Source organism: Engraulis encrasicolus, chromosome 16 (assembly GCF_034702125.1).
Source record: "Engraulis encrasicolus isolate BLACKSEA-1 chromosome 16, IST_EnEncr_1.0, whole genome shotgun sequence".
Lineage (NCBI taxonomy): Eukaryota > Metazoa > Chordata > Actinopteri > Clupeiformes > Engraulidae > Engraulis > Engraulis encrasicolus.
This window is the reverse complement of record NC_085872.1, coordinates 102468-117480: the sequence shown is the minus strand read 5'-3', so window position 1 is coordinate 117480 and position 15013 is coordinate 102468. Positions and strand designations below refer to the sequence as shown.

General features: G+C 39.3%; 1 protein-coding gene across 4 annotated transcripts in view; it reads left to right on the top strand.

Annotated features, from left to right (window-relative positions):
• asph (aspartate beta-hydroxylase) overlaps positions 1-15013 on the top strand; it is a 64415-nt gene that overhangs the window by 2234 nt on the left and 47168 nt on the right. For 2 of the 4 annotated variants that reach the window (XM_063218182.1, XM_063218179.1), the window contains exons 1-3: positions 128-326; positions 932-1087; positions 14521-14589. In XM_063218182.1, the coding sequence (XP_063074252.1) occupies positions 281-326; positions 932-1087; positions 14521-14589 (271 nt within the window). In that variant the 5' untranslated portion in view covers positions 128-280. Of the gene's footprint in view, positions 1-126; positions 327-931; positions 1088-14520; positions 14590-15013 lie in introns of those variants that run through there. The other 2 variants (XM_063218183.1, XM_063218181.1) reach the window with 2 other exon arrangements.

Genomic DNA, 15013 nt, shown 5'->3' with positions numbered 1-15013 from the left:
AAAGTTCCTTTATGGTCCACCCCTGTCCAGGACGTCCTATCAGCAGTGAACAGTGCTTTGGGCCTGGCCTTCTATTTGTATCCATTCATGTCGAGAGACTGTATTGCTGCCCATCAAGGTGGCAGTTCTAAAAATAATGTGTGGGATCAGCTAGGTTCCCATATCAAGGGTGCTTGCTTTCTCTGTGAAGAAAAGACAAGGGGCAGCTGTTGTGTAGTGGTTCGAGAGGGAACAGAAAACGGCACTCTTTTCCGTGACTTTCACTACATTGCAGCAAAAGATGGGAGATCCAAATGCAGAGGTGACTGAATTGATTGAGAACAGAGGTATGACCGAGGTGGTATGAGAAGTCCATTAACGTCTTTAAAACTTGGTCAAAGTGAAATATCCTGCTTTGTTTGTAATATTTTTAACCAAATGCATTGTTAGCTTAACCACAGTGGTTAACCACACTATAAATGGATTGAACCTATGTAAGTGTTGTTGACCAACATGTGAATTTTGACCATTGCCCGAATGACAGTTGTTGATATCGCATAACATTTAGTTTAAACTTACAAGATGTTTTTAACCCCAGTGACTTTACAACAGAGGTCACAAAGAAAGCTCCAGCAGGTGGTGTGCATGTGTGTGTGCATGCGGTTGGTGGCTATGTATGGGGGTGACACAAGACTCAAGTTTAAGGTTTGCTAGTGGCCTGGCTAGCTCAAACACCTGTTCATTCTACTCCCAAACCTCTACCCACATATGAAGGTTGCCAACTGTGTACATGCATATAGTTATTTTTTTGTTAGAGCGGCTTGGATGTTTTGTTTGTCATAGAGAGAATTTGACTGTCTTAATGGCAAATTGTCATGTATTGAAGGTCAGCGCTGTCCCTCTTCTTTTGTGGTTTAAAGTAATGTGAGCTTGAACAATTTGCATTTGTCAGGACTAGATGCCAAGCAGCAGTCAGCTAGCAAGAATGGAAAAAAGTCAGATGGGGCCACATCCTTCTTCACCTGGTTCATGGTCTTGGCTCTCCTTGGTGTTTGGACCTCGGTGGCTGTTGTCTACTTTGACCTGGTAGACTATCAAGGTGTTATTGGTAAGTGTGTCCTTTATTTCATCATTTATCATAAATGGGTAGATATGACTTAAGCTGAGTAACAATCTGTTTCAATGATTTGTACATTTCTTGAATGTTTTACGGTGCCCAGCATTAATGAGCACACCCCCTTTGAAAAGTAGCATTGTGAACAGTATTTCATTGTACAAAACATATTCCCACCTTGTGCATAAACATAAGTTTAATACAATATTGGTTGAACTTAAGGTTGAGCGTAAAAGAATAGCATGTAATTTGACTCATATTTTGTTAGTTTAGGCAAATTAGGGTGGTTCAGAAATTGGCAGATATCTTGCATACTTGCATATTTGAATAGTGATAATGATGAATAAATAAATCATGTATGCCATAACTTTTTGCCGTCATCCCTGCACATTGTAATGGAATGAATTTAGATGAATGGTAGTAGCTGACATGCTTCACATTCCTTCACAGATCTTTAAGATCTACAATTAAGTTTATTGAATGCATTATGCGTCCGTTTGGTTGAGGAAAAAAACAACATTCTGGTTGCTTTGTTTCAAGCAGTCTTTGCAGCTTAGTTAAAGTGATACTGTCCCATTTTTGGAAATAAGCTCATATTACACCTCCCCTTGAGTTAAAAAAAATAGTTTTACCTTTATCCTGTACTTTCAACCGCTCTCTGAGAATGGCAGTGCAAATTTTACCTCCATGCTAGCAGTTAACATTGAGTCCTATGAGACCAGCTGGCGGCTAACTGGTCTCATAGGACTCAATGTTAACTGCTAGCTTGGAGGTAAAACTTGCACTGCCATAACCAGAAAAAGGTTGAAAGTTCAGGAGAATGGTAAAACCCTATTATCTAACTCAAGAGGAGGTGTAATATGAGCTTATCTCCAAAAATGGGACAGTATCACTTTAAGGGACTTGTGGCCCAAAGACAGGGTTTCTGGTCTTTCTCTTGAATATCAGTGATGAAAATCAGGCATCTCTGATTGGCTCCCTTGTCCTGCTCTGTGTGTATCTGAGCGTAGCTACCAGCTGATCAAGGCTAATCGAGGTTTTGTCACCAGCCGCCACTTGTTTTGAAAACTTGGTAACAAAATTACTCAAACAGCGTTACATTTGGGGGGGTATAAATTGAAGTGGGCGTCGCCTTTTCCTTGGGATGCACAAGCACCCTGCTGCAGACGTATGGTGGTAGCTCCACAGGAAGTGGAGCAGGGAGCAACGAATATCCGGTGTAACTTATTCGTTGCGGTAATGCACTTAAGTTTGTCAGCTAGTGAAGGGCATGGCGATTCTTTCCCACCAGTTCGTTCTCTTCGTTCAGTTCTGCTGAGGAATTCGTTCGTTCACAGTTCGTTCAGTCGTTCATTTTCATTACGTCACGCCACAATGCAAGAGAGCAAGGGGTGAATGTCGAGCGAACTAGTTCAGTGAACAAGAGGAGGAGGGGGGCGTTATTACTTTGACTGTGTGCTTCTCTTGTCCAAACATATCAACTTAACTCATTTTGCCCAACAATATTATTTATTTAACAGCAGCACACATTCAAAAAAGCTCAATTGCAAGCTGCTTTTAACAAAAAAGTATGCCTTCGTCTCTGCCACGTTAAATTGTTTATTCGTGGTCATGGAGACTGTTGCTATGCGCCCAGGCTGGTCTCGTTCGCGGGCTGAACACAGTTCGTTCTTGCTGTGTTGTGTAAATCTAAGGTGCCCCTCTTGTCTAAACCTATCACCTGAAACCTATTTTGCAGATTAATTTTATTTATTGAACAGTAGCACCCATTAAAAAAAGACAGAAAACAGTTCACTTGGAGCCACCGGATATTCGTTGCTCCCTGCACCACTTCCTGTGGAGCTACCCCCATACGTATGCAGCTGGGTGCCTCTCTTGGGATGTCGACAAGACAGGCTTTTCCTGATTCTCTCTTTGCTCTATATTAGTTTTGTGAATAGGAAACACAGCCAGTGGAGGTGACACACCACTTGCAGGTGCAGCGTATGTAATTAGGGGTGACCCTCTGCTTTTCAAAAGGAGCAAGTAAAACTGGTTTTCAGTGGAATTAAATCTTTAAACCACCAAGTCCACCTGTTGGGGTGAGAATGTCACTTTGGATTGAAATGTGGTCTTTCAACTTAAAGATCTACTTCCCCTGAACCAGTTTTACTCGCTCCTATTTTGAAATGTGGATGGTCAGCCCTAGTTACTAACACAACATGTAACGTTGTATTTCAGAAGACATATTGAGACTTTTCCCCCCACAAGTTTTCAAAACAAGCGACTGCGAGTGGCATGAAACCTCGATAAACCTAGCCATCAGCTGATTACTACTCAAGGATACACAATCCGAGATGCCTCATTTTCGCATCACAGCTATTCATGAGAAGGAACGCAAAACCCTGTTGGTTGTCCATAAGCCACTTTACTAGCCTACAAAGACTGCGTGAAACAAAATAACCAGAACATTTTAAAAAGAAAACTGACGCGTAATGAAGAGCAATATTTATGAAATGACGATGAAAGTACACCCTTAAGAAGAACTAAGTATAGCGGCCACTGTGATTCCTTTAAATTCATTCCATTACGATGTGAATGTAAGTCTTCTATCTTGTATAGCTGTTACGCTATTGCCTTAAAAACTTGACAAAAAACGACTGGAGAAAATCTACAACCACTCTTCCTATAAATCGGTATAAAAGCACCCTAGAGTTTGCTAGGGCTAATTCTCACCCACAACTTTGGGAGTGATTCACCCAAGATCATTGTATTTAGAAATTATGGCATCAAGTCCATGGTGTTGGAAAGCTGAAGAATACGAAGAAGGCATGGTGGCTAAAGTTAAGCATGGTAGGGATACAGCTTGTCAGCTTTTTGCAGGCTCAATTTATTGAAATGTTGTTCAAAATGTTATTTTTCTGAAGAGGTACTCATTATTGCTCGGCACTGTATACGATCCATGATTTTTTTTTGCCTCTGACTCATTCCATGTGAAATCAGACACCATGGGGATCTGACCGGTATGGATTCTAAATGGAGCTTGGTACGCCTTTATAGTGACAAGGTAGAAGCCTATGGCTGTATCGCACAAATCGAGGCACAAATTGAGCACCAATATTCAGGGTGACTCAAAACTAAGGCAATGTACACACTGAAACGGTGCCAAAACACAGAAGTATGTTTCCTTTCCCACAATTCATCTGTCTTCACACAAACTTTTTGAGGTGGAAATCTGTTTACACATTGGGATAAAAAAGTGTATCAAACTTCTAGTTTGCTGATGTTCCAGTATAAACAACACCTGTGAATAGCATGATTTCCTTTAACCTGGCGAGTAGCCTTGTATGCATGACAAATCGTTGCCTGGGTCACCCACTTGTACACAAAGTTGGATTTCAGTAATAAACTGATACGGCAAACAGCTGTAACATTAGTATTTGCAATAGTAGACTGTAATTTACGAAGCCATGATTAATGAAGGCTGAATTGTGATTACCCAAATCTGGGTTGTTGGAACTATCTTGTATGCAATGGACATTAATGCTGTTTATTTCATGTGCTTGTGCATCGTGAACCAAGTAGCTGACAAGAGGCACATGCACCCACGGGAACACAGGTTAGCAAGCACGTAACCTCCCAGAAGTTTGAATATTCCCAATTGGCTCGCAAACACCAGATTTCTTTTGTCATTCCTTAATTTTCTGGTTGCACTGCTGTGTTGACGCGCAATGCACTGGGAGGACTTTCATTGCCAGATGGGAGATCAGTTTGCATCTCGAGGCAGGTGGTCATCTGTACCGTGCGTATCATGTTATGGCCAATGAATGACTTCACAAAATTCTCAATTGTCAAACATTAGCCAGAGAAGATGGGGTTCCCTATACATTTTTACAATCCAAAACGTTGCAAGGCCGGTTGTTTTACAATAGCTACAACAATAACATCCTACTTTACAGTAGTTGGCATACTGCACAGTGTAGTGCGCTCTGTCCAGATAGCCATGCAAGGTTGCAAAGCCATAAAGGCACACTTATTGTGTGGCGACAACAGGTTTGTGTTTTTAAGATCTCCACTTCCATCAGAAGAACAAATTCAATAGACAATACTGAACACCCATTATACTGAGAATACAATTAATATTAGTCATTATGTAGTGACCTTTCACACAATAAAAATGCTTTTATAACTGCTGTCATTCGTTCAAATCTCTCAGAGCAAGCTATTTTTAGACAAAAACAAAAAAAATGTAGGTCCCCACCTAACCTCTCCAGCGCTACAATTAGATTAGACCATTAGGGGGTGCCGCAGTTAGCAAAAGGTTACTTCAGATTTGGAGGTACATTTCTGCTTGTAAAAACTTGCTGTCTCTGACTGGTCAGCTCTTTCTGTTGCCGCGGCGACTTAGGATTCACTGCTCGACCCGCATTGCTGCTTGCCGCTATATTTTCAAATAGTTTTGTATATTTAATATCTTAATATTTCATAATTCATATGTTAGTTTTATCGCATGTTTTCGGTAATTTGTTTTGAGGCCGAGAGCTTTCAAACAATGTCAAACATTTCTACTTGTATTTGACCTAAATTGACAGTGATGAAAGGGGAGGAATGCAGTGTGCTGCCCCGCCCACCTAGTTCAGACTTTCTGATTTTTTTTCTCACATTGGTGCCAGATACAGTTCTTTCTCATTTTAAAGGGTACCAAGTTTCATTCAAATTCTTGCTGGTCAGGATGTCTGATTTGATTTCACATGGAATGAACCCTTTGCTGTAAAGAAACACAACAAACCTGCACATTTCTCTTACCCTGCTAATCCCACAGAACCAGTGTAAGGTGCTTTTTATACGAGGACTATTGCAAGGGAAAAAGACAAAATATTTTTTCAGAGTTCCTTTCAGAGGTGGGTGCTTTGAAGATGTGTTTTAGTCTTAATAGCAATAAAAGTAAAATGTGTTAACGTCCCAAACACATTTGTGTTTTAAGGCCCCAGACTCTTTCGATAAAATGTTTTGTCGTTTCCCCTGGCAATGGTCCTCATGTTAAAGGTGTTGGAAATTTGAAGACGAGACTCCACTTTTACACTTTTGGAAAATATTTGGAATATCACAACCCAATGCCCCATTATAATGGCCAGGATCTTGGAAATGGCTGAACAATTACCATGCTGGGTTGCCATGTACTGACAAGTCAAGGGTTGAGTGAACAATACACCTGAGTGTTTGGAAAGGCAAAAATGTATGAATGTCCCACGTAACAAAAAAGGAAATTTCAAAGCCCTCAAATTACTGTGGCAAATGTTATTTCATTGATGGTACTTCAGAACATGGGTGTTACATCGCATAGTTGTTTCTGTTTAACCTTTTTTATAGTCTTTTTAACCTTTGTAACCTGCAATCTTGCATGCAGCCAAGGCAAAGGACTTGCACCAAAACATTTCAGAGGTTTTTAAAGGTATGAAGCATAACCAAAACATTTCAGAGGTTTTTAAAGGTATGAAGCATAACCAAACAGTCTAACCAATTATTATTATACTCGCATCATGTTAACTGTTTACAATATCATTCAATGCATTTAACGCAAACACTGCCAGATTGCATGTGCTACAAAATGCAGCAGATGTGTTTTATATGCAATATAATACATTGCTGTAGAGGGTAGATTCAAGACCAAAGCACTATTCTGAGAGGATACATTTTGGGGTGACCTGGGTTGAAGTACCTGGGCAATTTTAGTCCAACGTACCATATCAGTAGTGATAACAGTCTCTGAACTTCTTTAATAATTTGGTCAAAAAACTATGCATTCTGTTAATGGCACTCGCACAATTATGGACCGGTCACGGTGGTGTGTATATTGAAATACCCTTTACGTAGCCTCTTACTGCAGAGGGGTACATTGACGGGCTCATTCACTCTTTGCTGGAAACACTCAACTACCTCACAACATTGCTATGACAATGCAGAGAGCCTTAAGTAACAGAGGAAGACTTGGTCATTACAACCCAATATAATAAGGTTTTAACAGAGGCTTGTAGTTAAGAGGTTAACCGGGGTTAATAGAAGGTGAAGTGATTCCAGGTCATGCACATTTGTATACAAAGAAGGGGTGTGATCTAAGGAGCCCAACACCCTATATCAGGTGTGCATAATTATTTTGCAACTTTATTCCTCAAGGGAAATTGTCCAGAAAATAGATCCAACAAGTCTATAAACAATTTGAAAGTCTTCCAGAGGGATGTCTTGAAATTGCCAAGATGTTGCTCTGATTAGCACAGAAGTATCAAGCAATTTCTTTTGTTGCCCATTTCCCATAAGAGATGTCTAGACTTGAAGGTTTATTTGAGTCAATTTGAATGCCTGAATCTGGTTTTACACCCCATTGTGTCATTCCATTTCAATTCACATGATTCTCTAGGAGCTTTTATTTTACAGATTTTCTTTTACAGATATTTGAGACTTACTGAGACCTGAAATATTGATTGTGATCTTTTGGGTGTATAAGCAATCAAATTTTCTTGACCTATCTGACAGCACATTTTGAAACATTTCCCCACTTGACCCTGATTGGCCTACTTCTGAAACATGCATTCACACCAAGTATTTCTCATCTTAAATATTTTCTTATGTGTAGTAAAGGCAATTGTAATTTAAATTGCCCAATACTTGTGAAAACATCTATGTAATTAAAAAGTACAGTATATTGGTAAATTAGATTCATTACTTTACACCTCCTTTTGTTTTTGCATTGCATTGTTCATTGCCAATCAGCAAATTTTGGAATTTTCCTCCTCTCGACCCCCTCAGACTTACTGTTAAAACACTATGGGATTGCTTATACACCCAACAGATTGTATCCAAAATGTCAAGGTTTCATCTTTGCATACTGTAATAATCATCAAAGTACTGTGTAACATGCTATTCTTACTTTTTTGCTATTTATTTTCAAGTGTTAGAAACTGTTCGCCTTCAAAATATGGGGCAATTTTATCTTAAGAACTCTAAAAAACAATGTTTTCCACAGCTTGAATACTTGATACAGTGTTAATGTACATGGAGTTAAGAGAGCTTTCCAGTCAAGTGATTGCCCCTACATTAGGCCCCAAATTAACTGATGGGCAAGTTTGTAAATTTGAGACCCGCCTATTCTGTCATTTAAGGTGTAGCTGCTCTCAAACCTTTTGTATACACTGTACAACTTCCAAATATGATGGAAAATCAGTTGTGAATGTAATAGCACAGACCATTTCCAAGATGTGGGGACCCACACTTTCAAGAGTCTTCATCACATTTTTCAAAAGTCCAGTTTTCAAGACTTAAAAATGTCACAGCTTGATTATTAAAATAAATAAAAAGAAATAAAAACAAATAAATATATATATATATATAAAGTGCAACGTCTGATGGACTGGGTCAGACTGAGGGGCTTGACTATTTGTCTTCCTTCAAACTAAAACTAGAGGTGTCCAAATCTGTTTGTTAATTCTGTATGAAATTCACTGAAAAGTGGGTGTGGCACCCAAAGTTTAGAGGGCCTCATCTCCACAACCATTTGAGGTAGGATGCGAATACTACTACAAAAGGTACCTGTATGTGAGATACCAGGCGAATCGAAGAGGGTCACCTGGGGAGGGCGTGTGAATTGACATGGAATGACCCAATGAAGTAAAGTTTATTTTTCAGGCATGTTGATGCAGCGTAAGTGACTGCATTAACAAAATTAGCTGGGAAGCTTAGTGATTCAAGCGCTAAAATTGGCACAGCTATTGCATAGACATTACTATTTTCAAATAGTATGCGGGCCACTTGAAATTCAAGATGGCTGTCTATTTTCCAAGATGGCCACCGTACAGACATACATTGGCAACTGAAATAATTGTTCAAATGGTGATGCAAACACCAGACTTGGCACAGATACTCCTATGTACCTCTTTTGAAAAAGCATGCATGTCACTTCTAGGCCTGGGCGATATGAGAAAAACGTAGATTTCGATTATTTCTCCCCAAATTTTTCGATTTCGATTTTAATCAAGATATGAATAAAGTCATGTTTAAAAAAAAAAAAAATTCTCCGGGGGAGGGGAGCATGAAGGGCATGAATCCAACACATGGATTTTGAAAAATGGTGCAAGGTATGACACCTAGAGAGAACTTTATAAAGGCTGGTCAAGGGAAAATGGCAAACTGCACAGAACACACAAAAATGGATAATCTCAAAGAAGAGACATACACAAGTTTATATTGTATAAATACAATATAGCCTACAACATATCTATCAAGTAGGAAAATGAGAGATAAATGTCTAAAGCAAATATCTTTAACCACAGGAAGGATAACTGTCTAAAACAAATATCCTTAACAAGACTAAAGGTGCAATTGCCTATAGCAGGGGTACTCAATTTAAAGTCCCCGAGGGCCAGTTTTTTCCAAATTCCTCCCAATAACGCACGCACACCCACAGCAGATATTTAGTTTCCATTGACAAGATGGGAGAAAAAAATCTCTAATATAGGGCCTCTATTTTCCTGGAGCACCGTGGGGTGATGTGCCTGCCTTGTTGTCATTGCCACCCTTCAGTATTTTTTTAAATGACATAAGATTGTCTGTTAGCCTATATTTGCAGACTGCATTCATAAAAAAAAAAAATTGTTAGTGAGAAAACCAATAAGCCTAAAGATAACACTTTTCAAACAAATGTTGCTTATTATGGCTTTGTTTATGCAGCTCTCACATGCATAATGAGAATCAGATGCAATAATATGGACCCAGCAAAGAGGACATAGGTTTTGTCAACAAGAAAATGGCACATTTGATGCAATGTTGATTAAATGCAACAGCCAATAATAAATTGTCAAGTTGCTCATAACTTTGTTTGTAGTGTTAAGATGGGCTTAGCATTCCAAACAAACTATTTGGAGACTGTTTAAAGGTGTGAAAAGCACCATCAAGCAATTCGTTTTTTAATTAGGCTACCAGTAGTTAGCTGCCAGCAGAACTCAAACACAATTTGCCTTCATTCGTGTTAGCAACTAGCTAGTAGATACAGCTACTGCTAAACCAATTCGAAGTCCTAACACACTGTTTGCAATAAAATGTGGGACATTACTTTCAAAAACGAGGTATAGAGAACTTTGTAAATACTTTATTTACAGGCTCTGATACCGTCCTTCCCTTGTAGTCTACCTTACAATCTCTGATGCCAACCTCGTAGCCACTGTCTGGAGTCTGCAGTGACTGGCAAAGAGGGATAATCAGACAGAGGGGGCGGGCATGGCACGCTTCTTTCTAGCTTCCAAAATAACGATTTCAAAATAAGAGTAAACAGCGCGATCGGACAAAAAAAGGTTTTTTGAATACGCATCGAACGTCTAATTTATAATCGTAGACATTTTTGTCATCGCTATTAGAATTGAAATCGAAAAATCGTCCAGGCCTAGTCACTTCAATTCAAGATGGGCATTAAATGTCATTGTAGAAATGCAACAAGTTAGCTCAGGATGGATCCTCACTTCACAGAATATGACCTATTGACATGTCATTTTTCATTTTGCACTTAATTCATTTTAGCAAGTATTAACACCACTTTGTAGTCCGAACCTTCTAAATGGTTACGTTTTTCTGCTTAAATGCGTCACTGCTGTGACGTTAAAACCCAAACAGTGCCTACTGCCTTGCACTACTTCATTCTGTTTTTGACCATGTATCTGTTTACATCCCTGTCCTTGTGTATGAATCTGTGTATTAACCCTGTAATGGATGTTTTGCAAAGTACTGTGTGTGCTTTAATTGGTATTAATACCAAGACGATATACATTACAAGGAACTAGCTTTGGGACGGGCAAATTAGCCAATGGCTATAAATGTTATGATGCTATTCTGTTGTGCTTGTATAGCCTACATGATGTCTATCTGCCCTTACCAAATAAACCGAACTGAACTGGACAATGTGTATTTAAATATAGCACGGTATCACAACTATGAAGTTGACTCAAAGCAGTTTCAAAATGCACATACACACACATTCGTATTAGCTGTGTGGAAGACTGATCAAAATTCACAGAACAATGCTTCAAGAATCAATTTCAATCAACATTTGAGGGACAGAAACAAAACCTTATTTGTCATTTCATTTCATTAGTTTCCTTTTGTTTCAGACGGGTAAAAGTTTTATCCTTTACCGGACATGTTTCGGCAGTGTAACTTGCATCTTCATCAGAAAGCCACATAGATTAGACGTGGTTTAAAATCAGCTGATGTTATGGAAGGGTCACCTGCTGTCAGTAGGTCTGTTCGGGACCAACATGTGTCGATGTTGCAAAGTACACCATCGAAAACACGACATGGGTGGTATTAAACATAGCACATTTAAATACTTCAAAAGAAATAAGTCTACCGCACACTTTCTTGACTTTATGCTCGTTTTATTAGAGCGCTAATAAAACGAGCTCTAATAAAACGAGCATAAAGTCAAGAAAGTCTGCGGTAGACTTATTTCTTAAATTGAAGTATTGAACATTCCTGCATCTACGAGCACCTAGGAGCTGTGCATGGAACTTTGAACTGTTAAATGACAGCACATTTAAAGTCGACCACAGATTTGCACAAGACCATGACCTCGCACAAGTATGATCTACCTCTACCACATGTGAGGTTTGGGTCACGGGGGAGGAAGAGTGGAAGTGGGGTGCAGTGCAAACTTGTTAGGGTGTGGGACAACTCCTCCACAAACACCTCAGTGAACTTTTGGCCAACCAGTTTAGGGGTTCGTCCCAGCAGAGGCGGTATGCAGACGATAATCAACGGGGATAAGCAATTGCAGGTGTTGTAAGGTTCATCTGCAGTCGCAATGATCCCACGATAATTTGAGATTGTTGTCACATGTCACAATATGACTGAAATTTAGTAAGTCAAACAAGATTTCTAGCCATCATGCTACGTTTCATCCAGAATGCATTATTGTCTGCATGCACTTGCAGACGATGCACAAAATCGAATGCACCCAGTGCCCCCCACCCCCCTCAGGGTCCCCGCGGGCATTAAAAATCATTAAAAAGCATTAAATACAGAACTTGCAATTTAAGGCTTTAAAAATCATTAAATTTCGAGGTGAGGCATTAATTTTCAAAAGGATCGCATTAAATTTCATCTGGTCACAATATAGTAGCCTAAAATATAGATGTTTGGACACTTAAATTACGTAAAAAACATTTTTCCATCGCTAAGACAGACGGCAACAAGCGCTCCGAGTCGGAACATGCCTGGGGTAGGAAAGGCACTCGACAGTACTCTCAGCACTCGACCAGACCCCCTCGTCTGGATCCCCCGACTGGTTGATGACGATTTCTGACCAAGTAAATTCCATCGACCACAATGCGTGTGGTGGCTGACTTGACCCCAGTTAAGAGTTGAGACTTTAAATTTCATCAACCAAAATGCCGCGTGGATATTTCTCTGGTAGCCTACCGCTTTACTCGTCGAAAGCCTAAGTCTGAGTTTGAGACAGTGAAGCGTTTGCTAACGTGTATGATTTCATGAATGCCATGATTGCAATTTAGATTAGCGGTTTAATCGTGCAATAATCTACTTCAAAGTTTCCAAGCTTCGTATCATTGTGTTTACGGTTATTTGATGCTGTCAAGAGGTAACGCAATCGGAAGTGTGCCCGAGTGTTGTGAAGTTGCAAGCGGTGGAAATGTGTGTAAAATGTAATAAACCGGTGTTTACGAGTCTAAATGACGCAATGAGGATATGCGAGGATGTCCAAATCGGTAACCGCGTGGCGTGTGCATCGGTAACTTATATTTTAGTCGCGTGTCAGCGGTGAAATGGTTGTGGTATTCACATGAAGCTGCTGCTGCTTCTTGCTCTCGCCTCTGAAGAAGGACTTGTTGCTTGCTAAACTGAAAGTAGGACGCCTCTTGCTAGATGCCACCGTCTCATGAAGCTTGGGGGGAAAAGGAGGAGCAGCCTAGAGCCGTTCCTTTTTAACCCATTTTAATCCACAGATGTTATAGCCTCTACTCATAGTAGGCTAATGTGCACTCAACTATTTATCCATTATGAATGGTCTGTTGTTGCCCTTTTTTTTTTCTTTTTTTTTTATAATTGAAGGTATTCGATGAAATGTCATCAAACTTTCAAACATGCACAATTTTGAAATGGTTTCAGTTTTGAAGCAATTTAAAATAAATGGGTTAGGCCTTATGGTGTTTCAAACTAGTGTGTGTCACCTCGCTCTTTTTTGTTGTGTTTGCATCTCTTTGGTTAAATTAAGCACAACAATAATAGGCTATTGGAGCTTGGGCCCTCCTGGGCAGCAGCCAGATCAACTGTAATTTTAACACAGATGCAGCCTCATAATAATACTTTTATTGTATATATGTATTGCATTGCATTATAACAATGTAATAACAATTATACCATTTAACCTGCACATGCACACACACCCTGTGTATGGTATTAATTTTCTTGTTGGAGGTATTAAAAATGGTATTAAAAAGCATTAAATTGGGTGAGCAAAAATGTGCAGATACCCTGCCCCCTCAGGACGGTGCCCCAGGTGTGGGGGAGCATACCCCTCAGCCCTGTTTATAGTTCTTGCGCTGCGAGTTGGACGGTTTGATTTCTATTGGCTCCTTAATCCAATGGTGGCATCATGTCAGATAAAGGATAAAATTTAAACATGTCTGAAACAAAAGAAAACGTTTTATTAAGAAGACATGAAGACAATGTAATACATCTACACTTCTCGTTAGGGTATTTTCAATGTTGGAAACTTTCCCGTAGGAATTGTCAGGAATTAATGGGAATGAACTGGCAATTAGGAAATTTAGTCTTTACTCATACATGGGTAGGAACAGGGTACACTGTTTTCTACAGAGCTATTGAGACACATCCCAAACATGCATTTCCTCTAAAGCTTCTTGTACAATATATTCAGAGTTCGTACAGAGTCTACATATTTAACTGCATTTTGTCCTTTGACTGAAATTCGTGTTGAGAATATGATTCTTGATCTATTATACTTAAGTAGAAAATGGTAAAAACAAACAGACAAGTGACTGAATCCCAGAGCTGAAAAAGAATGGCGAGTTTTTTTCACCTTGAGTTGAATCATTTTGAATTGATCCACCCAGAGCGCAGACAGAACAGTCTGTTGTGCCTTGTGTGTATTTGTGCTAATTTCCAATTAGAAACATATGGGGAAAAAAGTCATAAAGTTCTGCAGAATCCATGATTGGTCTGTTTGCGGCATGATGGGTAAATTAAATATATGCTATTATATCGAAGAAGCTATTATATTATAGTTTCTATGTGCTGACACTGTCAGATATGCTGAATGTAAGTTTCTTAATTGTAAATTGCTGAACATTTCAGCCCCTTTGCAATCCTACCTGTGATGTACTTTTATTATAATAAGAACCTTAAGTCATCTTCAATTATTTCACCAGGCAAGCTTGTATCCTTCGATGCTGATGGTGATGGTGACTTCGATGTGGAGGACGCTAAAGTGCTTCTTGGTAAGTTTAAATTGTAGTCTCTTTTTCTGTGATGTTTTGCATGGTCAGTGAGCAATTGAGTTAACATCCTTTTCTGTCCCAATTCTTTTGAGTGATGTCAAATGGTGCGGCATCACATGATTTGTTCATCCACAGGCTATTCCATATGACCAAATTACAAGACAACTTGAAACATATTCCATGTTTTGATTAGATGAGTTCAATTTAGGTTATGGGTATCAATCAAGATTAAAAGAATACACTTTTTGGCCTCCCAATCACACTGTAAGGTAAATCGAAATTAGGTTTAAGTTCTGCATTTAACTTTTTCCACTTCATTCTGCAAGAGTATAATAAGTGGAAGTCTGTAATCCTGTCACCTACAAGCTTAGACAACAAACTTGACTATTAACAACGTTCTGAAGAGATTTTTCTAAGACATTTC